General features: G+C 39.0%; 1 protein-coding gene across 2 annotated transcripts in view; it reads right to left on the bottom strand.

Annotated features, from left to right (window-relative positions):
• Positions 1-26,679, bottom strand: part of LOC135213535 (kinesin-like protein KIF2A) — a 132,344-nt gene that overhangs the window by 26,109 nt on the left and 79,556 nt on the right. Inside the window, exons 2-5 of one of the 2 annotated variants that reach the window (XM_064247462.1) lie at positions 12,273-12,367; positions 9,839-9,919; positions 7,813-8,055; positions 3,666-3,737 (exon numbers count right to left, since the gene is read on the bottom strand). In XM_064247462.1, the coding sequence (XP_064103532.1) occupies positions 3,666-3,737; positions 7,813-8,055; positions 9,839-9,919; positions 12,273-12,367 (491 nt within the window). The remainder of the gene's footprint in view (positions 1-3,665; positions 3,738-7,812; positions 8,056-9,838; positions 9,920-12,272; positions 12,368-26,679) is intronic. The other variant, XM_064247463.1, reaches the window with a different exon arrangement.

Raw genomic sequence — 26,679 nt, 5'->3', positions numbered from 1 at the left:
TAGTGCTTAACAATAAATACGTTTGCTACAATTACAGTCCATAATACCAGAGTTAGGAAGCTGTTACAAAACAATAATCCAAACAGTTTCATAGCAGTTTGTAGGTTAAATTGGTTCTTACTGCTGTCAACATTAAAGTCAAGTGTAACTTAACAATAAATACAGAAAAGCTGTTCAATATAACAAAACCTTTGGTAAAGTCTGGGATATATTTGCAAGGTTAATACTCTACCTACATACCCACAATTATAACCTGACCATTCGATTACACTGGCTTCAACAGACTATGAACTCTAAGATATTTAGGAAAAACTGCCTCATTAAAAATGAATCCTCTCCATCAAAGAGAATGAAACTAGCAACCTTAATGCTGCCTACCATAAAACAATGAGAAAACTGAACTGGAACTTACAGCACTGTCTTACCAACAAAATTCAACACAATCAAGATGCTGGAATAATTCAGGCATAAAACATAACACCTCTACAAAAGTATAAAAATCTGTAAGCTTTTCAATTACTTCAAACTATTTACGCAATTAGTCTTTTATTACAAAGCACAGCCAAACATTTTAAGAGGCTACAAATTCCAGCCTTACCCTAAAACCAAGTCTCTCATAAAAGCTACCAGCGGAAGTGGTCAATCGTGACCCAAAATGAACCTGTAAACATAAGCAACATTCTGAAGATGACTTTCACCTAAGGATTGTGGAATTCAACCAACTGTTTACGAAAACTGTTTACACAAAATGTGAATGTTAAGATTACAACTAAAAATTAATTTGTTTTAACTTTGTTTTACATGTACCATCCATCTGAACAAATTTTACTAAGGACATGGTTACCATAGTTTCATCAAAACCTTATAATTATTGTATAAGAATTTCTGATGTTAACCCTAATATTACCTTATTACATGCTCTGCTTTACCTTTCCAACACTTAAAACACTTTAAAATGTGTTTTGTCTTCATGCTATGAATTATAGTGCTCTATTACTCTAAAAAAAAAAAAAAAAAAAAAAAATCTAAATCCCACTGAAGCTCATCCATTAACAACTCGTTATTGAAATGGTTCACCGATCACAGTTCATGAGTTATTTAAATAATAACTGATTATTTACAGTCAAATCACAAACATTTGCCTAATATTCGGTGTTACATGGGCACGGATATTACATTACATAACGTCAAGTAACGCCATTAAATCAAATAGCAATGGTTACTTTAACACTTGTGATAATTATAAATGCATAAACAAAACAAGAACAAACGACTGACAACGGTTTGTTTTCCCTTTCCTTATCGGCAAGTTAAATATGCGTACCGCGAAATCTTGCGTGACGAGGTTTGCGATGAGCTGAAATGCGTATATTTAATACACACAAACACATGCGCGAAGGTTTTCACACTTATTCACCATCATGGTAGTCGTAATATAATCCTCATTAAAATGAGAGCGACGATTTTGCAAGTTTCCTTAAGGGCTAAACTGTACAGATTCACTTAGACAAAAGCCCAAAATCTAATCAAGATCCACGGAAGCTATAACAACAAAAGTTGCAACTTTGAAAAGTAAATATCTATTTTTGATCGAAAGAAATTAAAATCCAAACATGCTCCAGCTTTTAATGATTTGGTTTAAACCCCAGAATCAACGTAGTTTAACTTGAAAGGCAGCCATTAATAAACACTATCCTGGAAGAAATCTTTGGTTAAGACACGACAGTTAGTCCTTGGTACGAAACGCAAACCGCTACATCGTTTTCCAGCAGAGTTCCTTTCTAAATGCTGCTAACTCACACGATACTTTTACCTGCTCCAGTCGCATCGCGGATACGGTTAAGGGTCGGCGCTACTGGAAGGGAAATCCTAGTTAAATGTGAAAAGGAAAAAAAGGGCAGAAGGGTCGTCCATATACTCGTGCACGAGTCAGCTCCTAAGACACACTACCTTCCACATGCAGGATGGCGGTAGATTGGAAGTTTAGCAGGGAGATCGATGTTCCCCTTTCTTATGTCGTGTGACCCAAAGTCGAAAGAGGGTGGGGGGAAGGCAGAGGGGGAAGGGGGTTGGAAGAGCAGATTAGGAGGGCGAGGGGAAGGGAAGTATAGGTACCCAAGGTGCAAGTTCCACCGCTCTCTCATGGGTAACAAACATGCCATAACGACCTCTTGGGGAAGATGACCACCTCTCCAAAATGCTTTTCTATGAGGAAGTAGTGATTTATTCCATAAACCTCGTTAATGCTATATAAGCCAAGACTCGGTTCTCGGAACTGTTCCTCGCGTTTGCGCATTGATCAAGACGCCTGCCTGCCTGTCTGCCTGAAGACAGAATTACAGGTCTGCTGCCTCAAGGTTCCGCCTAATGAAAGGGTGAACTTCCTCCGCTCTGATCGAATGCATTAAAGTGCTTTTATGAAACAAAAAAAATTCCTGTTCATTTATTTTTTTTATCACGAAATAAACGACACTTTTTCCTTCCTCGTAAGTTAATGAATTAATTATGCCTTGGACCTTTTAATACACACACTACAGCCAACAAATACTGGCTGTATTTTAGAAATGTAGTCATTCCTACACATCGCACAGTATTGTATGCGCACGCAAGTGCATATGTGAGCGAGCACGCATATGTGCCCCGAAGATGTGTTAATTACATGAAAGTACTTGACACACTGTCGATTCTTTCCAAGCCTTTTCCGTGACTTCAGCTTATCACGAATCTCGTGCACAATTGTGTGATTTTTAATACGTGTAACTATACAGATACGAGCCGAGTGTTCGTGGTTTAAATCTACAATATATTACAATATATTACGTAATGTGCACAGTACGGAATCATCGGCTGGTGCTCTAAGGACTCAAGTTTGAAGTCTACCTACACCAGTTTGCTGCATAAAGATAAATAAAATCAACGGTGACATTGTTGAATGTAATGCCAACATGCTCTAGCTAATAGAGGGGGAAAAAATGCACGTTCATAATAACCAGTAAAAATGCGTCTAAAACCATCTACCGAAATGGCCATGCTGCTAAGAGCTGCGACAAATGAAAATAGGACACAATCATGATCCTTACCGTGCCAGCAGCAGCAAGGCGACAGGCAACAGGCTATGTTTTGGGGGGGATATGGTACATAGAATGACCCAGGGGTCTAAAGATACCAGGGGGGGATACCTCTAAACCTCGGAGTCTTCGTGGAAACAGACAAGGGTGATGTCCTACAAACACTAAAACGGGTTGTAAACAAGACACTGGATACCACAAAACGATTTTGGACATACACGAACACTGCGTCGATGCAACACAAAGCAGCAAGTCGCAACAAATACAAGTGGGGGGAAAAAAGATGTCTAAATGCCTTGCATATGCAAAAAAGAAAAAAAAAATGGAGGTAAATCAAATCTTTGGAGAAGTGCAATGGCGGCCAACTCAATGACGACAAAAATACTGGAGTGGCCAAACAAAAATTTAAAAAAAAAATGAAAAGGACAAGGAAAGGAGGGCGATGCGTCATTAGGTGGAAGGACCAGGGTTGAGGCAATTGGTTGAGGGAGGTCGCAGGAATCACAACTAAAGGATCTTAAGACATAAAATGATACGGACAGACAATGAATTGTGAAAGAGACGATCATCCCCAGCGGGCGTAGCAAGGTTACTTACAGCTTCATTATCATCATCATCATCATCATCATCATCATCACCGTCGTCATCATCGTCACCATTCTCATCATCCTGAGGGTGTGCATGATGAAAGAGGGGAAAAGGGATTTCGTGTGTATTAAAAAAAGAAGAAGCAGACTTTATCATAAGAGACCACACTAAAATTAAGGCAGATTCCCATTGACAGAGAACTAGGGAGGTGCAACAACCTACGTATACACTGGGATGAAGGGGAAAACAACGGGTCAAAGTTTAAATCCGTAACCACTTACAACTACAATGTTGTTTTTGATTGAGCTGCCCTTTTGCCAGCACGGGCTCTTGCTCATAGAGCAGCCCGTAATTACAACTACAACCCCCATCATCATCTTCTTCCATCTTGACCAGGAACGACTCGCCCACACCAACTTCTTTCTTTTCTCCTGGGTCAAGAAAGGCCTCCCACATGCAGGTTTATTGAGGAACAGAGATCACTGTTCCTTTTAAATTTGTTGTTATCTTAGCCTACTACCACATCCAACATCAGATCCAGTCCACTGTGATTCCACAGCATCGACAGCTTCATTGCGACTGCAATCGTCATGTCATACAACTTAAGACTTTACTGTTGACCCTACAGTTAAAAAAGGCGTTCATCGCGCTCCAGTACTACAACAAATATATGTATTTTCATTCAGCACATTTCTCGAAGCATAACTAAAAGGTTCCAACATTGCCCTCTGAAATTTACATTGAAGTGTTTCTCCAAACGACTGCCAAACCTTTAACAGCGACAAACCAACCTCCTCCCTCCTCCTATACTGTCTGAATATATAAAGGACATCTTATTCAGTTTACAACATGACTGGCACACGAATTCGTTTTCCTCGGCGCTATCAATTCTCTTCTATTATCAACCGTCTCATCGGAAAATTAAAGGTGACCTGACCGCTACGCTCAAGAGCAAGACTACGTACTGCAGCTGCGAATGAAATGACGATAGGGACTTTGGGACGAGTCCTTTTACAATCTTGTTGAACTACGATTATACATACATATTTATATACTATATAATATATACCTATATATATAGTATATACGCAAATATATACATACAATTTACAAAGTAAACGAGAAAAGCTTGGCCGTCCCACTACAGAATTAGAGGAAAACCAAGATAAATACGTTGCAAATACTGAAACTCTAACAGACAGTAATTAACGCCGGGGGAAATTCATTTAAACGACAATCTTTAACCAGTGAGAAACTGAGGAGATTAGTTTAAGATGAATATGTTCTTCAACATTTCAAGTCACAAAATACGGTGGTGTTCCAACAGGACTTCTTCTCAGCCTCCTTGAGAGAGAGAGATAAAAAAAAAAAAGAATCCGTTGCTTACATTGGGACCAAATGCCAACACAACTTTTTCATTATTATTATTATTATTATTATATTATTATTATTATTACTATGAGCTGGTGTTGCACCAAAAAGTATTCGACAGACACCTTAAATATTAAACAACTCTTTCGTATATCACTGTTCAAAGAGAGAGAGAGAGAGAGAGAGAGACGAGAGAAAGAGAGAGAGACGAGGTAGACTGGAGAAGAAGGGATGGGAGAGGAGAGAGGAGAGGAGAGAGGAGAGGGGGGGAGAATGAGACGAGCAGCGAGAGAGAGAGAGAGAGAGATAGGAGAGAGAGAGAGAGAGAGAGAGAGACTTCATACAATGAACAGTGATAACCGCACGAACTGCAACATTTCGGCAAATGCAAAAAAACTCCAGGCAGCGGAACAAACGTTAAACAGGAAGCAGCAGATGCAAAAGGCGAGACATTATCCAACCCCGGCTAAAGCATACAATACCTGAAGCCCACTTCGAGGACGACCTTGGAACGCCTCTCTCCTCCCCACCAACACACAAATCTCGAGCAAAAGCCACGCTGCTGTGATCGGTTATATGTACTGTCTTAAAGAATTAGGTGAAGCGGAAGGAAGTCTCAAGCGCCTAGTTTACCAACATTCTCCTCTTGAGGGAGAACAACCCTCAAATACCTGAATTAGGCGGAATCAACTAAACGTAAACAAGGTTGGAAAGCATGATTATTATCATGGGTTCACTTCACGACGTCGGACTTACTGTGTTTACAACATTTTTTCCTCGTTTCTTCTGTGACGAATTCTATAAAAACAAAAACACAGGTATATAGATTACAGGAAGAAGGAAAATACACAATTCTTACATAAAGAAACAGCAGTACAGAAATAGCAAAAGGAAAGATCATTAAATTAATATATTCTTTTTTTTTTCAAATTATATTTACAGATAAGCTATCTGAAATCAGGAAATTACTTATTTTTAGCATTAAAGATGAAACGGAAATATTATGGTCAAACTGAAAGAACCAGAATGTTAAGCGAAATCAAAGAATAAAATGAAGACAATAAGACATTCCTATAAGATCAGCTCCGAGTCTTACGTCATGCAAATCATTCCACTCCGTTATGACATTGACGTCTACAGACGTTTGTCTCAACAAGTCTCTCGTAACGCTTACACACATCAAAGCTTTGAATGAAGCACGTTGCTGGAAATCATGTCTCAGTCAGCCTAAAACGGCAGTGTTTCTAGAGAGAGAGAGAGAGAGAGAGAGAGAGAGAGAGAGAGAGAGAGAGAGAGAGAGAGTCTGTCGTATATAATTTGAACCTATCCTTCATTGTTCAACCACTCTGGTCTTTACGTAGAAACTTACGGAAAACAAAAACAAAAAATAAAGATGATATGTGACATCACTAAATGAGACCTCTTTCAAGGTCAAAGGTGACCAAGAAAATCTGACCCTGTGGGAGGTCGGTGTACTGGTAAGGCATAATTGGTTAGTCCTCGACTTGGGATTTGTGTACGTATTCAAACCTACCCTTAACCTGGATCACTTGTAAATGTAAAAGGTATACACACACTTTTTTTGGACCTTCGTAAAATGTACCGGTCTAAAATACTGAGCCGTGTCATATTTACAATGTATTCTTTTATTTCAGTCAATTTAATCAAAACTATGGAGTCAACATGCTCACGTCACTATTATTATATTCACAGCATTACACTAACTACACATGCACATGCTTGGGAAAATTAGTTCCACTTTATAAAAAAAAAAGGAAGCAAATGTTTAATCATTCTCATCGGAAAGCCAAAAAGGGGTCCTTAAGATTCACTGTAGGGAAAGAAAAGCATATATACAGTAGAGAGTTTCTGCTTGGCTGGTGCGTGGGGGGGTGGTCGTGCTGAGGGAGTGAAAATGGGACCATCTGCAAGCAAAAGGGCGCTGCCCCGACTGATTTTGGATCAAATGACCGATAGAAAGTAATTCCAGTTGTGATGGTTGAAGTGCGTATACTGGGAAAGACGTCCGTTAGGTCTCCGATGACTGAGACATCTGTCCCCATGGGCATCATGCATCAAGTACCCCAAAGTACCCCAATGACTACTTAGGAATCCTAAGGGAGGTGCTTCCCAGCAGACGCACTGTTGTCACTCGTCACACTTAGACGGTGAAATTGTGAAGAGACTGATACGAATATTTTTTTTTTTTCCACTACTTGAACTGTTGTAGAAGTTTGCCTTCACACTCCAGTTAGGCTCGTGATATCCCGCAGGAATGACACACGGGTCTGCCGGGCGTCATTCCCGAAGGATACCCACCAAGTCCCAAACGTTGGCAGAAGAATGCAACAACATTTTGCATCTTGAAAATCACTCGTTACTGATAAAACTGTTTCAGATAAATATTTTTAAGTGAGATGACAATGCCAAGAAATAAATGCTCCTACCATCCAATTAGGCCGTGAAGTCAGGGAACACAAGATCAACAGATAAAGAAGTGTTAATTGGGGTAGCTCTAGAATAGGAGAGGGGGGTATAAATGGTTAGGAGAACGGGGCCAAGGGGAACCATTATATTTGGCAAACACCTAAAATAAAAGGCAAATCATTAACATGGGAGCCGCGGGGCAGTGGAGATGGCGTTCAAGAACAGCAGCAACAGCAGCAGCAACAGCAGCAGTAGCGTCAGCGTCAGCAGCAGCAGGCCGAGTGCTCCTGGGGCTTAATGCCAAAAATATGGGGATGGGGGTATGGGAGAGAGGGGCGGAGGGGGGGACGTGTCGTACCATGGTAAGTCTGGAGGCTGACTGAGACCGGGCTACTTGGTGACCCGGTGGGCGCGGTAGGTGTGAGGTGTGGGCGGATGGGGGTCTCTGCGGGTGGTATCCAGCTGGTACGTTGCTCGAAGTCTGGGAAGAGCGCAGGAAACGGCCAGAGCCGCGGGTGTTGCGGCCAACGTTCAGGCCGGACACGTAGTCGCTCAGGTCAGCTTCTTCGGACAAGCTGGACTCTTCGTCTTCGTCGTCCTGCTGGGGGTGAATTCAGGGGAGGTGCGTAGAGGAGCAGCCAAGGACACAGTTCGGGGGAGGGAAGAGAGAGAGGGAGGGAGGGAGGGAAGAAGAGAAAGAGAAATAAGGAGGAACAATTGACGTTTTTCCTATAGTTATAAAAGCAGGACGTAGGCAAACAATAACCCGTCAGCATTCATCAGCTCTGGAAGGTTACGAAATACCTCAAGAAGCTATTCTGCCACCACACCTAATGGAAGGCAAGGGGATGTGTGATTACCTGCGCGTCATTCCGTTCATTCTGCTGTGTTCTAATCGACACTAATAATGCACTAATCGCTTTCTGTAACCTGAGGGGAAACACTTGGGGATCAAATCTGTACATTCGGTAATCAATGGAAAACTCACTTTCCTGTCAGTGATGAGCCCAACTTGGGCTTCAAGTCATTATCAATCTAATTATGTCTGATTTCTAGTATCATTCTTTGAAAGGGTCGATAGGTAATGGCACTACTCATGTAAGTAACCAACTGAGTGTAGATTAGAAGAGGCCTCAACACCCAAAGCTCATCCTTTGAATATATTTCCCTACCTTCTTATAACTAACTTTATTTTCGGCATATTCAACTGAAAATCTGAATCCTGTGAACAAATTTAACAAAATGCTGAAAAGACTATACAAAGGCGAATCAAATCTGACAAAACTTACTATGATTATTGAATCAAATTGAACATATCAGATTTTCTAATCCAAATTAATTAAGAGTTAAGCTCTCATTTAATCTTCTATAAATGACGTCGTTAAAATACTCAGCTCAATTACTTTATGAAAAGTAGGGAGGGGGAAGGGATCTCTAACCAACTCTCCCTCCCTTGAATCAATTGTTCCCACCCGAGAGGGTAATCTATGAAACCTGACAGAAAACTATGAGTGGCTTTATCCATAAGAATCATCCAGATCACACCATAGACTTCCAAAGAAAAGAAATGCACTTCCCTATATCCCAAAATCTGTGGTCACACACAGCACAATGAGTCACGTTTCCCATCAGTTTTATTAGAACCCAAAAGCCAATGCTGCAAAAGCATGGTCTCTTTCTCTCTCTCATCCGTGGGGGGTCATATGATCTAACCAGCACGAGCAACCCGTGTTAAATAAAAACACTTCTGCAGTTTCTGAAGGACCGTGCAACAGTAACTTTATATATACACTAAAAATTTAAAGGGGCAACCCATATTCATACCAGTTATGACCAGTGAATTACACTACGAGGGACATTAATCCAGACTACTGAACAAGGTCAGACACATACCAAACATACACCCATCAAAAGGCTAAGTCCCCCAAAACAGTGCACAACTAAAAAAAACCTGAACACCAAATAACTGTACATAAAAAATTATATTCTATTGATTAAAGGGTGCTACATGCTGCATGTGTGTTCCTTGTAAGGGATGAGGGCGAAGGGAAGACTGACAGGTGTGCACATTGTGTGTGTGTGACACGTGTAGGCGTGTGACTACTGGAAAACAAAAATAGACATGCCCAGGGTGAGAGTGAGGTAACGGATGGGCGGGTGCTTTTAAGGGAGTGCCTCGGAGTTTTGTTAAGTCGGTGGGCGTTTGACCACAAGTCTAAAGGCTGAATTTAAAACTTGGAAGACTCAAACAACCACCACGTGGCGTGGTGGTCCAGCCCAGCAGCGAACAGTCGTGAGTCGACTCCTAAACCAGGTTTCCCCGTTTTGAAATTCAGTCTTTAGATGCAGGTTGGAGAAGTAGGAAGTGAATCAGTCATACTCACAAATTTCGAAGGCGGGGGCATCGCATTCTGGTCCTGCGGCGCCAAGTCTGGGTTGAGGGCGAAAACGGCATCGAATTCGATCTGAAAAATTAATGAGACAAATCGTGACTTTCCAGATTATTACCATTTTCCTCAATGAGACAAATCGTGACTTTCCAGATTATTACCATTTTCTTCAAACACCATTTTTCGTCAATCTCAATATCTCGCATTTTAATATAATAAGAGAATACAGAATTAGGCCGAAGGGCAAGCGCTGGGACCTAAGAGGTTTCAGAGGTGTAACAGAAGGAAAACCTCAAAGCAGTTGCATTAAGAATTAATTGTAAGAGAGGGTTGAGGAGAGTAAGATGGAAGAATATGAACGGAGGTACAGTAAAAGGAATTAAAAGGGTTCCAGCTAGGGGCTGAAAGGACGCTGCAAAGAACCTTAAGTTATGTCCACAGTGCACCGCATGAGGTGTGCTGACGGTACCACCCCCGTAAGGGATTTAACACAATAATGATACAGTACAGACTATACCAATTAATTTTCGTACATAAATTAAATAACACTGATTATGGACTAGAATGGATATAATAATTGTTCATACACCCCCATAAAAAAAGGAAGAAGAAGAAGAAGAAGAAGAAGATGATGATGATCAGCGCTTTAATCATTCATAAAACATTCAAAACAGAAAGCCGTTCGACCACTTCGGCTACTCCATCTTCATTCATTATAGATTAGCATCTTGGATAAAATATTAGAACATAAGAACCCACAGAACTAAATATTCGATATCTCAATATTTCATGTCTCGCAATAATTACTGTGACCATCAGTTAATGAACCTGAACTCATGCTAACGCTATACAAGGTCATGATTTCGTTCATCTACAACCCTTACTCACGTCATGAACTGTGTGTGTGTGTGTGAGAGAGAGAGAGAGAGAGAGAGAGAGAGAGAGAGAGAGAGAGAGAGAGAGAGAGAGAGAGAGAGAGAGAGAGAGAGAGCTTGTTGTTACGAGCAGAGTGCATGTCATACCAACCATTATTTCTTCCCAAGAGCCATAAACAGATTGGGATTTCCCCAAAAAACTACTTTCAACACCCACCGTCCTTTTCTTAATTGGAAAAGACGCTACCTAAGATTCTCCACAAACGAAATGCCATGTCCCAACAGTATTATCACTACAATATTATTCTAAATGTCCTCAGTATTTCTAACCCTTTAATCCTTTTTTATTTTCTGACACACCTAAGCCTTTAGCCCATCTATTGTCTCTCATATCTAAGCCTTAGCCCATCTATTGTCTCATACATCTAAGCCTTAGCCCATCTATAGTCTCATACATCTAATCCTTAGCCCATCTAGTGTCTCATACATCTAAGCCTTAGCCCATCTATAGTCTCATACATCTAAGCCTTAGCCCATCTATTGTCTCATACATCTAAGCCTTAGCCCATCTATAGTCTCATACATCTAAGCCTTAGCCCATCTATAGTCTCATACATCTAAGCCTTAGCCCATCTATTTTCTGATACATAGTATATGTCTTTAGCCCAGCTGTTTTCTGATACATCTAAGACTTGCGAACACTTATTTTCTAATACATCCAAGCCTTTTAGCCCATCTATTTTGATTCATCTAAACCTTTAGCCCATCTATTTTCTGATACTACTAACCACTTACCCAAAGTTTAGACCATTCATTCTTTACTTATACTTCATACATCGATCTTTATCCAAAATCCTCCTTCCAACACGCAAACAGCAATCGTGAAGGTTACAGCCACCTCGATAGTTCACCTACACTCATTTTTCTAATCTGAATTTACTCGTCCCTTCTCATATCTCTTCAAAAAAAAATCGTTATCTTGCAAGCAATTTATCAAGAGGCATATATCACTTGAGAACGTTGCTTACTAAGGAATATTCCCAACCAATAAAACATTCGGGTTATAAGTACGATTTCAAGACCACCGAATTTCGCAAATTAGCGAAAACTTTCCTCTGAAATTTCAGTTTGCGCAATGTAGGCCATTTCAACTTTGCATCAATTCACTCTAATATTAACTATAATTGTAAACGTACGGTAAGAGCATCAACAATACAATAAGTAAACACAATTACAAGCGGAGGAGAGAGAGAGAGAGAGAGAGGGAGCGATAGAGAGAGAGAGAGAGACGTGAGAAGGAGAGAGAGAGAGAGAGATTGACTTTGAAGGAAAAAGGCCAAATACAAGGGTGAGTCAATTGTCTAATATATATATATAATATATACATATATATAATATATAGTCTCTATATATATATATTTGATCAGGCAGGCCAGTTGTTAGGAATAAAGAGAATGTGAACGGAGGTACAATTAAAGGAATAAGAAAAGGGTTGCAACTATGAATAATAATAATAATAATAATAATAATAATAATAATAAAAAAATACTCACTTCTTTTCCTTTGGTTTCTCCCTTTTCGAACCATTCTACGGTGACGCTTTTGGATGTGGTGTTCACGGCGGAGACGGTCGCTGAATGAACGCGTCCTGGAATTGAAAAATAATAATACTAAAATAAACATATACATTTCGTAATTACACCATTATAGTAGCTAAAATAACTAAAAAATTATATATTTTACATTGTTTAAGAACCTGAAAAAATTTACAATCCTTTTACACTTTATAAACCTAAAAAAAAAATAATCCTTAAATCTGATTAATATCCTAAATATCGCAAATTTAGGACATAATTACAAAATCATTAACTACGAGAGATACTTTAAAATCCACATTTAGTGCCTACATCATGTCCTTTACAATAAATGGTCAGTGTATAAGTGTTTGAGAACGTGTATGAAACACCACTACGATTAAAAGATTAAATATATATCATGAAACCTAACTTTCGTGGGATTAACAATTTTCAATAAACGTTAGCATTCTCGGAAAATAAATACTTGGCTGAATCCGTTTTAAGTCAAGGGAAGTTTGGGGCAATGGTTCTCAACCTAGGGGGGGTCAGCAATTTCCAGGGGAGGCGCGACCCCTAGGGAAAAATTAAAAATCTCTAGTTATATTCGTCATTCTCTTCACAAGAGTGAGGAACTAATATTCAGAAGTTTAAGAAAAAAAATCGCCTTATAACGTTAGTTTCACATAATCTACTACTGTAGTTAGACTAGTTGGGTTAACCATGTTTTGTAATCATTTACCTCCCTCCCTATCCCTCAAAAGCCCTTCTCTCTCTCTCTCTCTCTCTCTCTCTCTCTCTCGTCTCTCTCTCTCTGTCTCTCTCGCTCTCCTCTCTCATCCCCTCTCTCTCTCTCTCTCTCTCTCTCTCTAGCAGTAAACAGCAACAGTGTGGAAGAGTTTAAAAGAAAGCTAGACAAAATCATTAGGACACTGTGATTGCACAGTAAAACCTGCTCCTAGAGATAAGTGAGCACACGATGTCTCCTCAGATGGACTAATAAGTCTTTGAGACATCCTAATCCTAACAACTCTCTCTTTTCCTCCCTTTAAATCTGGGAGGGAATTTCCCTCATAGATGCAATGGAAGGGGGGGGGGGGGTGGAGTGGAGGGAAGGACTAACTCTTAAAGGGGGCGGGGTCACAAAAAGGTCAAGAACCACTGGTCTGAGGACAATGACAGAAGAACGAAGGCAAACAAGACCGAACGCCCCACACAGGCCCACACCATCTCCAGGACCCGCAATGAGCGTGTTAGTCATATTACCTTATGAAGACTTAAACTTTCCATCCTATTAGCATTTTCCCAGTTGGTTCGTTCCCTTGCTGTCGCATTATACTCATTAACATTTCTCCCCCCTTTCCTGAGACCAATGGCATTTAAAGATCAAAGTGTTGTTTCATATGAGAGAGAGAGAGAGAGAGAGAGAGAGAGAGAGAGAGAGAGAGATTCATCAAGGGGACTTTTTACACTACACACACACACAGACATATATATATATATATATATATATATAGTATATATCTATATATATATATATAATTATATATAACTACTAAGCTGTTGTGTTCCTTCGACACAAAATTTTGGGCCGGACAATAATTGAAAGTGTGATTGTAATTCCTGTGGTTCACTTTGTACATTGACACCACTGTATTAAATCTACTTTTGCTCCGCCCTGCTACTAGAGTTTGGTCCTCTCTCTCTTCTCTCTCTCTCTCTCTACATATACATATATATATATATATATATATATATATATATATATATATATATATATATGTGTGTGTGTGTGTGTGTGTGTGTGTGTGTGTGTGTGTGTGTGAAACTGTTCTCATACACGTATCCAACCGACTGGCTGAAATACAACGGCATTCAAAACTAAAACTCATTTGCAAAATAAACGCCTGGTCACAAAGTCAGCGATGAAAATAGATCTCCTCCAGAGCAAAAAAAAAAAAAAAAGATAATCGCACCGATTTCAAGAAACCGAAGGTGAAACGATTTTCCAACGTGCACGTTAATAGCCAGCAACCAAGCGACGACGACGACGATGACGCCGAAGGTCACTAAACCCCGCGTCAAGCAGCCCCTTCACGAGGCCTTCAGAAAATAAATACACGCATCAATACGATCCTCCTTATTTAATCTATTTCGAGAACACGAGACCTCTAAGAAATGAGAGCTCTGTCACGCGAGGGCGGACGAGGCCAGCTCGACATGCCAGTGTTTCGCAGATGCGGGCGGGGTGTTGTCCTATACCTTGGAATATGTACCCTAAATCACGCGAAAACTCGGACGAAGACGACTCAAAGTCTACTTGGTTGTATTCTATTCTAACGATGTTGAGTTGAATATAAAATTCAGGCCAAAGACCCAGCACTGGGACCTATGAGGTAATCCAGCACTGAAATGGAAACTGACAGTAAAAGGTTTGAAAGGTGTAACATGAGGAAAAACCTCAAAGCAGTTACACTATGAATAGTGTTAGGAGAGAGTGGAAAGTAAGATGAAGAAATACCATATGAAAGGAGGCATAGTAAAAGGAGCGAAAGTGGTTGCAGCTAGGGGCCGAAAGCGCGCTGCAAAGAACCTTAAGTAATACCTACAGTGAACCACATGAAGTACAATGACGGCACTAACCCCCTACGGGGTTCTAACGATTTTCGATTGTATAATCTATCTATAATAACAAAATCCGCGTGGATCTATCTTGTTTGTCTGCCCAGGGTGGGGGAGGGGTAGGTAGGGTATCAGGAGGGTAGGGGGAGACATGAAGGGAAGCGTCGGGTTCCAGCGCAGCGTAGCAAGCGCATTCACGTTCGTATCAAATAAATCCGATGAGCTACTCTAATAACTGAAATACCCTAATACCACATGAAAACTATGAAGAATAAGACTCAAAGTCTACATAGTTGTATTCGAAAGATGTTCGATTGTGTTCTGTCTAATAAATCTTATGTAAGAGTCGATGATGACATGGGATCATGGATTAATTCTTGTACGTTTTAACAAAATACTTCAATCGCCACTTGAACCCTCCAAACACTGACAAGTTTCAAGGACACTTGGCGCTGGTAATATACTGCTTTTAAAAGCACTTCGCCAAAAAGGACCGTGAATACAAGTCTGGTATTAAAATGAGAGATTGTTCTAGCACACACTATTAACAACCTATAATCATCTCAACTCTTGGGTTCAGAAACGCCAGAGCTTAGACTTTACCAGCAATGCAAGTGTAGACAAGACGACCGAAATATCTGCATGAAGTAACAAGTTAGTGAAAAATATTAAATAAAAAACTATTCACTCAATATCAATAATTATGTAACTCATCACATCAATTTGTAGATGGTAACTATTTTCAAAGTGTTTTTAAGGATACGCCTTACAAAAAACAGCTGACGATGCTCCACATTTTAAATAACTAGAAATAAAACAAGTGTTGTCGGAATGATACGCCTGAATATACTATAATCCTGAGTAACGTGGACACGGATATGTACCCTTAAAGTTAGCTCTAATTTACCAGACTGCCTTTATTACTATTTTTTTCCTTTGAAGAATTGTAAATTCCTGTTTGAGGAAACACACTAATACCCAAGTACGGAAATCTGCTCATTTCTCTGCTGTTACTGAAAACGTTACGTAACGACTACTAATACCCTGCGGTGTTTGACATAGTATTTTATAAGTAACACTCCGGTCCATTCACAGCTTTAAATTGAACGATCAAGCTTTATGAAAAGGATATACCGCGATAGAGCTTGATGCATGCAATAAACTGTACAAAGTGAATTTTGGCGTCAACTCCAATGGTTCTCAGGGCAAAGGGTTTTCAACCGGAATTGTCCGGCCTTCCGACTTCCTCGAGTAATATTAAACACTTTCACAACTGAGGGTGAGCAATAAAAACTGGCTCTTACATCAGGAGACCCGAGGCTAAACTGACAACAGTTCTTAGCTGTCATTTTTTACTGAAGAAAATATTCATAACTTGAAAATATTCAATGAAAACTTCTATGGTATATAAAATTTAGGCCAAGGCCAAGCGCTACAAGTCACTCAGCGATGATAATACTGAAACAATTGTTAAGAGACGACGGAAAGTAAGATGGAAGAGAGAGAATATGAACGGAGATACAGTAAAAAGAATGAAAAGGGTAGAAGCTAGGGGCCGAAGGGACGCTGCTGAGAACCTTAAGTAATGCCTACAGAGCACCGCACTAACACTAAACCCCCACAGAGAAAAAAGTTATGAGCTCAACTGCCTCAATCATTTCCAAATTGGTTACACGACATTTCCGAACTCGAGTCCAATGATATCGATATGGCCAAGTTAGCAAGGCTGGGCTTTGATTGCTCGACTTATCACCACATCTGCTATGCTATATGCCAGTGGTTCTTACACTGGGGGGGCGTCAGCAATTCCCAAGGGAGGCGCGAGCCCTAGGGAAAAATGAAAAAACAAAATTTCTCTAATTATATTCGTTATTCTTTTAACAAGAGTGAGGAACTAATATTCAGAAGTTTATGAAAAAATGTAAAAGTATCGCTTTATAACGTTACTTTCCTAGAGACTACTACTCTTGTTAAGGCTCGTTGGGCTTACCATGTTTTGAAATTATTGAACTCGCTTCTCTTTCTCATTCCCCCACCCCCCTTTAAATCTGGGAGGGAATTTTTACTCATAGATGCAAGGGAGCGTGAAAGAAAGGACCAACTCTTGGAGGGGCGTGGTCATAAAAAAATTAAGAACCACTGCTATATGAAAATGTTAGTACTATTTAAATCTTTGACACACTCGTTTTTGTTCTTCCTCTTCGTGTCTTGGTGGTTAGGTTTATTCACCTCGCCTCGAAATGCACTGAAACCCTTTCCCATCCCACAATGTATTGTGTATTCATCGACTTACTTTCGATTTACTGTGATGCATCAGATACACTTATACCTTACCCAACCCCTTTCCTTTCCGAGAATTCGAAAGGTCAAACATCTAAGGTCTTAAAAGATCAGTATCTAGCGCCTTACACAGCAACCAATTGTCAACTTCCCACACCCCTTCCAAGCCCTGTTTAGCTTTAAATAACTACAGGATCTGCGCAAATACTTGCACCTGCTGGGTTACAACAGGTATTTTTTTCTTTTACACCTTTTTTTCAAAAACAATAAATTGCTTTAATCTGTAGCTGTGGTATTCCAGTTTGATCTAATCTCCTATGCATACGAATACACTAAGCCAATTTCCATTGCTATTATTTCACACTTCCATTGGATACTTTCTACCACTGCCTACAGGAGGTTATGCACTCATACCCGTTGCTACTGGTTGCTATGTTAGCTGCCCCTTACGTAGAAGCATCAATAAAGGCAGTAAGAACGCCGTTCAACGTCTTCTGAGAAACCCGTTCCATTCTTCCTTTATTTTGTTCCCTCCTAACAGAAACTACCGTATTACAGAACATATACATATTTCATCTGCCAGTCTATGGTTTCCTTGAACCCATTCAGGGTTCCTTTGTCAATATTTAAAAAGGTTCCCGAATCCATCAAATTAAGATTAAACATTTACTACGTCTTACTCTTAATCATCTGGAAATATTATCACTACTAACACAAACATATAGAAACAAAATACACAGACACACATGGGAATATATATATATATATATATATATATATATATATATATATGAAGATAAAAGGCCCATAAAACACTATCTAAACGTTGCAACCACATATATCGAGCACTTCCTTCTCTGCACAGAAGGAAGTGCTCGAAATATATGGTTGCACCGTTCAAATAGTTTTATGGGCCTTTTATCTTCATATTATATGTTGAATTACAGTAAAATACACTCATATATACATATATGTATATATAAACGCATACATACATACATACAAGCACACACTATAATTATCTCGGGGGATTAAACAAAACACGGAAGAAAATTCTTCACCAATGACAGAATCGAACTTGAAGCACATTCAGATGAGGCGTAACTAGTTCTCTGGATGGTCATAATACTCCATTTGAATTCTGAAAGAACGCAGCCTCCCTGCTTTGTCCATGCTGATCATTTCGAGCGAGGAAACAGGTGGGACGATGAAGTTTATCGGTGCACTGTGCACGTATACCGCAAGTCAATTATCTCCCGCGTGTTAGCTACTGTTGTCAAGGTAGAGAACGCAAGAAATAATTAATACTCAACCGAATACAAATTCATTTCAGGAGAGAGAGAGAGAGAGAGAGTAGAGAGAGAGAGATAGAGAGAGAGAAGAGAGCGAGAGAGAGAGAGAGAGATCTGTGTATCGCATAGCCATTCTTATTTGTGATGAGTGATGACCTAGCATCACGTATATGATAAAAGTGCACCTGAGATTTCCAACTAATTGTTCATCATTTACTATTACGTGTAAAAACGATGATATAATAATATAATCATAATAATAATATAATAATAATGACAAAATGGTAATGAAGAACAGGAGGAGAAGGAAAACCAACCTAAGCATGGCATGGATAGACTATAAGAAAGCCTTCGACATGATACCACACACATGGCTAATAGAATGCCTGAAAATATATGGGGCAGAGGAAAACACCATCAGCTTCCTCAAAAATACAATGCGCAACTGGAATACAATACTTACAAGCTCTGGAATAAGACTAGCAGAGGTTAATATCAGGAGAGGGATCTTCCAGGGCGACTCACTGTCCCCACTACTCTTCGTAGTAGCCATGATTCCCATGACAAAAGTACTACATAAGATGGATGCCGGTACCAACTCAAGAAAAGAGGCAACAGAATCAACCATCTGATGTTCATAGACGACATCAAGCTGTATGGTAAGAGCATCAAGGAAATAGATACCCTAATCCAGACTGTAAGGATTGTATCTGGGGACATCAGGATGGAGTTTGGAATAGAAAAATGCGCCTTAGTCAACATACAAAAAGGCAAAGTAACGAGAACTGAAGGGATAAGCTACCAGATGGAAGCAACATCAAACACATAGATGAGACAGGATACAAATACCTGGGAATAATGGAAGGAGGGGATATAAAACACCAAGAGATGAAGGACACGATCAGGAAAGAATATATGCAGAGACTCAAGGCGATACTCAAGTCAAAACTCAACGCCGGAAATATGATAAAAGACCATAACACATGGGCAAGTGCCAGTAATCAGATACAGCGCAGGAATAGTGGAATGGACGAAGGCAGAACTCCGCAGCATAGATCAGAAAACCAGGAAACATATGACAATACATAAAGCACTACACCCAAGAGCAAATACGGACAGACTATACATAACACGAAAGGAAGGAGGGAGAGGACTACTAAGTATAGAGGACTGCGTCAACATTGAGAACAGAGCACTGGGGCAATATCTGAAAACCAGTGAAGACGAGTGGCTAAAGAGTGCATGGGAAGAAGGACTAATAAAAGTAGACGAAGACCCAGAAATATACAGAGACAGGAGAAAGACAGACAGAACAGAGGACTGGCACAACAAACCAATGCACGGACAATACATGAGACAGACTAAAGAACTAGCCAGCGATGACAATTGGCAATGGCTACAGAGGGGAGAGCTAAAGAAGGAAACTGAAGGAATGATAACAGCGGCACAAGATCAGGCCCTAAGAACCAGATATATTCAAAGAACGATAGACGGAAATAACATCTCTCCCATATGTAGGAAGTGCAATACGAAAAATGAAACCATAAACCACATAGCAAGCGAATGCCCGGCACTTGCACAGAACCAGTACAAAAAGAGGCATGATTCAGTAGCAAAAGCCCTCCACTGGAGCCTGTGCAAGAAACATCAGCTACCTTGCAGTAATAAGTGGTACGAGCACCAACCTGAAGGAGTGATAGAAAACGATCAGGCAAAGATCCTTCTGGGACTATGGTATCAGAACGGATAGGGTGATACGTGCAAATAGACCAGACGTGACGTTGATTGACAAAGTCAAGAAGAAAGTATCACTCATTGATGTCGCAATACCATGGGACACCAGAGTTGAAGAGAAAGAGAGGGAAAAAATGGATAAGTATCAAGATCTGAAAATAGAAATAAGAAGGATATGGGATATGCCAGTGGAAATCGTACCCATAATCATAGGAGCACTAGGCACGATCCCAAGATCCCTGAAAAGGAATCTAGAAAAACTAGAGGCTGAAGTAGCTCCAGGACTCATGCAGAAGAGTTGTGATCCTAGAAAACGGCACACATAGTAAGAAAAGTGATGGACTCCTAAGGAGGCAGGATGCAACCCGGAACCCCACACTATAAATACCACCCAGTCGAATTGGAGGACTGTGATAGAGTTAATAACTATAATTTAATAATAATAATAAAATAATAATAATAATAATAATAATAATAATAATAATAATAATAATAATAATAATAATGTGTTTTTATTTTTTTTCTCTGAAAAGAGCGTTGACAACAGTGCATAAATATACACATCTTGCCTCTTCTCGGCTGTCTCCGTCTCTGCCCAAGTTCCATGACTGCCAAATCCCTTCAGCACATGCAAAACTTTTGTGAAATGATGTTAGTACTACGCATCCATACTCTAACCCATAGACTCAGAAATTTATGAAGGCGAGTGCCCTCTAAAACGAGATTTGAAGAGAGGACCATTGACAAGGGCTGTCTAAAATCTCCACGAAATCTCCAATTACAGAAAATATTTCTAAAACAATTATATTAAACATCATATTCATGAAACAGCATCTTCAAGGACAGTCTTCAATCTACACATGAAATCTCCAAGTATGTATATTTAAATAAAATATATATAAATATATATAAATGAACTGTTCTACTATATTAAAACAATTTCCACGAACCGATTTTCAATTCAGACCTCCCTTCTTAACTGTGCCGAAGCCGACCATTTCCACATTTCGAAGCCCAATAAAAGCTTCTTCATTTGACCCCCAAAAGGGAAAAGAACTTTCACTCTCTTCGTTTCCCAAAACCAAAAACTCATTTCAACTTTCCACAGAGACGGTCCTTCACCTCTGGCGGGTTTCTCTCTTTTTTATCCTTATTTTTCTCTTAAGGCTTGGGACGGAATTTTTCAACAGTATATATCTGTCCCGCAAGCCTTCGTGATAAAGCAATAAATACTTACGATACAAATAAAATAAATATTCACAAACTAAACATACATCATCTACCAATCTTAGGAATTCGTTAAAAACATCTCATAAAACAACCCCCTTAAATAAAAATAAATAAAAAAAAAATCTTAATGGCGTAGACGGATCAACTTTTGGTGTCTGACAAAGTTAGATAACAATCAAATGAAAGGCTGAAAACACTGCAAAGTTCTCTTCTCGCCTTTAGCTAATGCTAGGCCAACGTGGCTCCTATTTCGTTAGAAGAATTACTGAAGCTCTCCTTCCATAATCAAACCAGGTCGATAAGCCCAATTCCCTTTGATCAGACTGGAACCACAAACTTTCATCGTTCTTTAATTTTTAATAAGCAATAACCAACAACATTAGGCAGTATCGGCAAAGCAAAAGGTCTTAAAAGGATATTCCTAGACAAGCTATGCCATATATTTCGAATAAATCACTTAATTACACCTCGCAGAGGAACAACGTCATCAGAGTTGCCAGGCAAAATCTACAATCCTTCAAAACGGTAGGAAATACACAAATCGATAAACATTAAGCATCCAAATGGCACCAACTGTCCGATACCATTTACTCACAAAACACCTATCAGGAAATCACAAAACTTACATAGACGCTTCTAATAATGCTGAAAATTACTTTCATTCTCCTGAACATCTTGAAATGCTTTGAAAACTCATGTTCAACTTACATTATCAGAACTAAATATGCAATTAATTTCTTATAAGATCCTAGACAATATACTACAACTTTCAAAAACCGAATACTTCTCGGTACATGTAAATAAATTCTTCTTTTAAAACAGGATACGTCTCAAGTATAAGAGGCCCATTAAAACACTGGTATAAAGCTAAGGACTATATTTCGGTGGACTGACTCCCACCTTTATCAAGTGCTGAATGACAGAAGTAGTTGCATTTGCAAAACATAATAATGGGAGATATGCCCTTAGGAGATGCCTGGGGTCACCGCTAAGCCTTAATCCGCTTCATCGTTGCCTTAAGGAAGATATTGTCTAATATGGTCAGAGTCCCAGGCTCCATTGGATAGGGGTTGATCCTATAATAAGCAGTAATTTTAGTGTTAATTTACACGCTTAAATAGCTGCGTTCCTACACATGTTAAATATATTGACAATCAACATTCTAATTTCCGCCCATTTTCTTGGAATACGGTTTCGCCGATAAATAATTCGGGAACAATAACCGCCGCTCCTTCTTGTCACACCAGGCCCACCAACGGTCGACATTGTTCTACAGTAATGGGGTTCCTTATCAAGTGATGGCGTGCGAGACCCGCATAATTCACAAGAGCGTCCGCCTCGCCCACTCAACACTTATTAAAACAAGAGCATTACTTGGTCGTAGTGTTAGGAAAAATATAACACAATTATTGCTAGTGCTAAAATAAAAATAAATACTCAACACTTATTAATTAAAAGAAGAGCATTACTTGGTCGTAGCGTTAGGAAAAATATAACACAATTATTGCTAGTGCTAAAATAAAAATAAATACGATGACAAAAACATCTTCTACGGCTGGTCGCACGTTTTAAAAGTTTTGAGTGGTTCAAATTGAGGTGAAACACACACACACACACACACATATATATATGTGTGTGTATGAGAGAGAGAGGGAGAGAGAGAGAGAGAGAATCTCCTTCGTACAGTCACGCGAAAACTTAAGTCATATGGAATAAGCTCAATTCTGTATTGAAAAATAATCAAGTAATTCCCAAGTCTAAATCAATGTAACAACCATGTAAATGCCGAGGAGAACTGAAATTTCATGGTCATGAAGACGAGGGGAAGGGGGTATTGTTATGAAAGGAAATATAAAATGATTACTGTCCTCCGGCAAGTGTGATTTTCCTTGTTAACTTGGCACACAGTCAAGTTTTCCCGCATTCTAGCTTTTTCAATTCCAATAATGTATTAAAAGGTTATTCTTTTCGATGACGATTATAATAGAAATCTCCTGGCTTTATGAATTCAGCATTTTTAACAGGGCCAAAAAGAAATTTAAAAATAAATATTAAAACGCATTAATAAATGATACAGGAGTGCAAATGGTTAAAAAAAACACTGAGAACATCATGAGTGCAAGTTGACTAAGGAGGCGGCGGAAAAAAAATCCAAATGTAGTGAAAATACGACACTAACACTGGTCTTCGTGAAGAAATACCTAAATGTGGATAAGGTGTAAATGCTGGTTCATTATACTGTAAAACGCAGGACTAAACTAATGTCTATTATGGTAGACAAAACCAAAATACAACACTGAAGTAGTTGGAGAGTTTAACCGACAACGACGACAAATTGATTATAAAAAGTAGCCAAGGGATAGATTCACTACCAATTAAAATAACGGAATATAAAAGTATTTAAGCATTAATGCAATAAAGATAAACCCCAATATGAAAAAAAAAATCGCCTACAAAAATATACCGGAAAAAAAAAAACGCATAGAAGCATAATGAGATATTCATTAATGGAACCTTGGAACGGCAAAGATATTGGCAAGAGAACCTTTGATCCTAAGTTCCTTGCCTATTAGGTATATACGTTATAAAAAGATAGACGTTAATCAAACAAACTATAAGCTAACATACAAGCAAATCAGAACGAGAGCAGAAAATGATGTGTAAGTTTAAAGGTGTTCAAGAGAGAGAGAGAGAGAGAGAGAGAGAGAGAGGAGAGAGGGGATGAGACGAGAGAGAGAGAGAGAAGAGAGAGAGAGAGAGAGAGAGAGAGAGAGAGAGAGAGAGAGAGAGAGCATCTTTAGAACTGTCTTATGCAACAACTGGAGGGTTCTATTTTCTTTCCTGTAAGAGTTTAATTCAAACCGAATTTTTCCAAAACCAACTCTAATAATAAGGATATCGTTTCTCAAAGTATTTCGAACATGAATTCACTGATAGAAAAAGAAATATTTTTGTACTAATAATCTGAAACTGCCACAAAGCTTTTTTTTTTTTTTTTTTTTTTTTTTTTTTTTTTTTGGTGAACAAAAGCCTGATTTAGCGGCCTTGTGAACAATGTGAATTTGTGCATAACAGAAATAAGCAACGATAAAATCCTACCTTCCAACTATCTCAAACAAGTGGTAACATTAACAATTACTTGACTGTCATGTACAACTAACAATTACTTGACTGCCGTGTACAACTGTTTCAAACAATTTAACAATAAAAAACTACATTAAAACCTGATCTATTTTTGTTAAAGTATACAAGGACTCAAAATACACTGGACCAGCGCCAGGTGTACAAATTTCTTACGTAAATACACGTAACAGAACAATCATTGTCACGAGAAGCACAAAACTACATAATTCATCAATGCAAAGTCAAAACGAAACATAACTCGAATACTCAGGACGAAAAGGAGTTACAAAATTCAAGAACAAATCCAAAAGTTGTCAAGATATACTTTATAACAAACGTCGCCCATATAAAGATAATTCTGAGCCTTAGACGCACAAATTAGAGAGAAGTGTAGGTTTCATGATTTAAAACGAAGCGACACGAAAGACAACAGAGGGGAAGTCCGCTATCACATGACAAGGTAGCAGAAGCAAGAGCAGCAGCAGAAGCAGAAGCAGCAGCAGCAGTGGTGGGCAGAGAAGGGAGGAAGAGGTAGTTGAGGGAGGAGCCAGGTATATATGGCACTGCAGTGACATTCCTCTCCCTCTAAGCCTAACAGTGTTGCCATATCGAACTCCTATAATACACTAAGCAAAATTGATTCTTAGGCCTCTTCGTTCCAACTTCTGCGCGGGAAGTTTAATTACAGATAATTTATGTACGCTTTGATTAGTCGCGTTTCGGTTTATTACGTAAAGCAAATAAATTTAACAGTTTTTTAAACTGCTATAAACAATATAAACTTGGAAAAGTCTCGCTTCGTGGCTTTGTTACCTGCAAACAACTCAATTTAACATAAGTTGTATCATTTCAACTGCTATAAACAAGGATAGAAGAAGTTTACACTAAGAATAAACATCCTTCCTGTGCAAGTTTACTCTCGCTTAAACCCACGAAATCCTCCACAGAGAACAGCGTGTCAACGCGAACACCCTCCCCCTCCCCCTCTTCCTTCCCCTTCCCAATTATCATTCCCAATTAACCACGTGTTTAGCGTGGCACCGTTATTGGAAGCGGAATCGCTCCCACCAACTCTCAATGGTGGGCCAATTTCTCGCCTCTGTCATCAACCAACTTCTACGCACAAATTTACTGCTTCCGTGTCGCTGGTTCCTTATCTGAGGAAGGTCATTTTATTATTAGCGATGACGAAAGGTCGGCCGTAAACGTATTATATGAAGCCTGATCGCTTGTACATTGTATCCTGCATTCATTACAAAGAATAACAGGGTCTATTTTACAGCTAGTCCTTGAAAACTCGTAACTTCTGTGAATAAAATCTCGTGTTAGATACCTCCTCCTTTAAGTGATGTCCTAATATACATCAATAAGTGTATGTCTGTGTATAATAAATAAATAAATATATACAGAAAATTTTACATCAAATCGGATATGCAAATCCGTACATAATTACTGATTGCATTATAATAATCGAAAACATCAGTCGAAAATGTAAAATGGACCGCTAGCTAGATTGAAAAAAATAAAAACTTTATAAATCGAAATAACCGGCAACGTAGCAATAGAATCGTGTAATGCCAGACTGTTCGTAAATATAAAAATAAGGTTAGCGTAGGTGCAGAAGGTGACAACACATTATGCCTAATGTCACTTTCATTGTGAACACACTTCTCATGTGTGTGGGTGTGTGTGCCAAACCTATTCTTTTAAACACATCAAGGGCATCAAAGGGTTGAAGTTTAAAGGATGTTAATGTACGAAATAGTTTAACTGAAAACAGGGTTCAAAACATAGAATGTTAATGTACGATATAGTTTAACTGAAGACAGAGTTCAAAGCAGATGAAAAATCATGCAACGAATCTTGTCAAAAAACAACAAATCTCATTGTGAAAATTTACGCAAACTACACCAAAATATTACCAAAGTAACTATAAAATTTCAGCATACACGAAATGATTATTATAACATTCCAGCACACAGATATACCTTTAAAATGACATAACTTCTGTATACAAGACATAAAATTTCTATATACAAGAATGACAAAATCTCTGCCTAACAGAAATATCTGAAAACGATCAAATTTCTGTACGCAAGAAATAA

The sequence above is a fragment of the Macrobrachium nipponense genome, chromosome 43 (assembly GCF_015104395.2).
Source record: "Macrobrachium nipponense isolate FS-2020 chromosome 43, ASM1510439v2, whole genome shotgun sequence".
NCBI classification, from domain to species: Eukaryota; Metazoa; Arthropoda; class Malacostraca; order Decapoda; family Palaemonidae; genus Macrobrachium; species Macrobrachium nipponense.
Note: the sequence above shows the minus strand (reverse complement) of the source record. Positions and strands in the feature narration are given on the sequence as shown.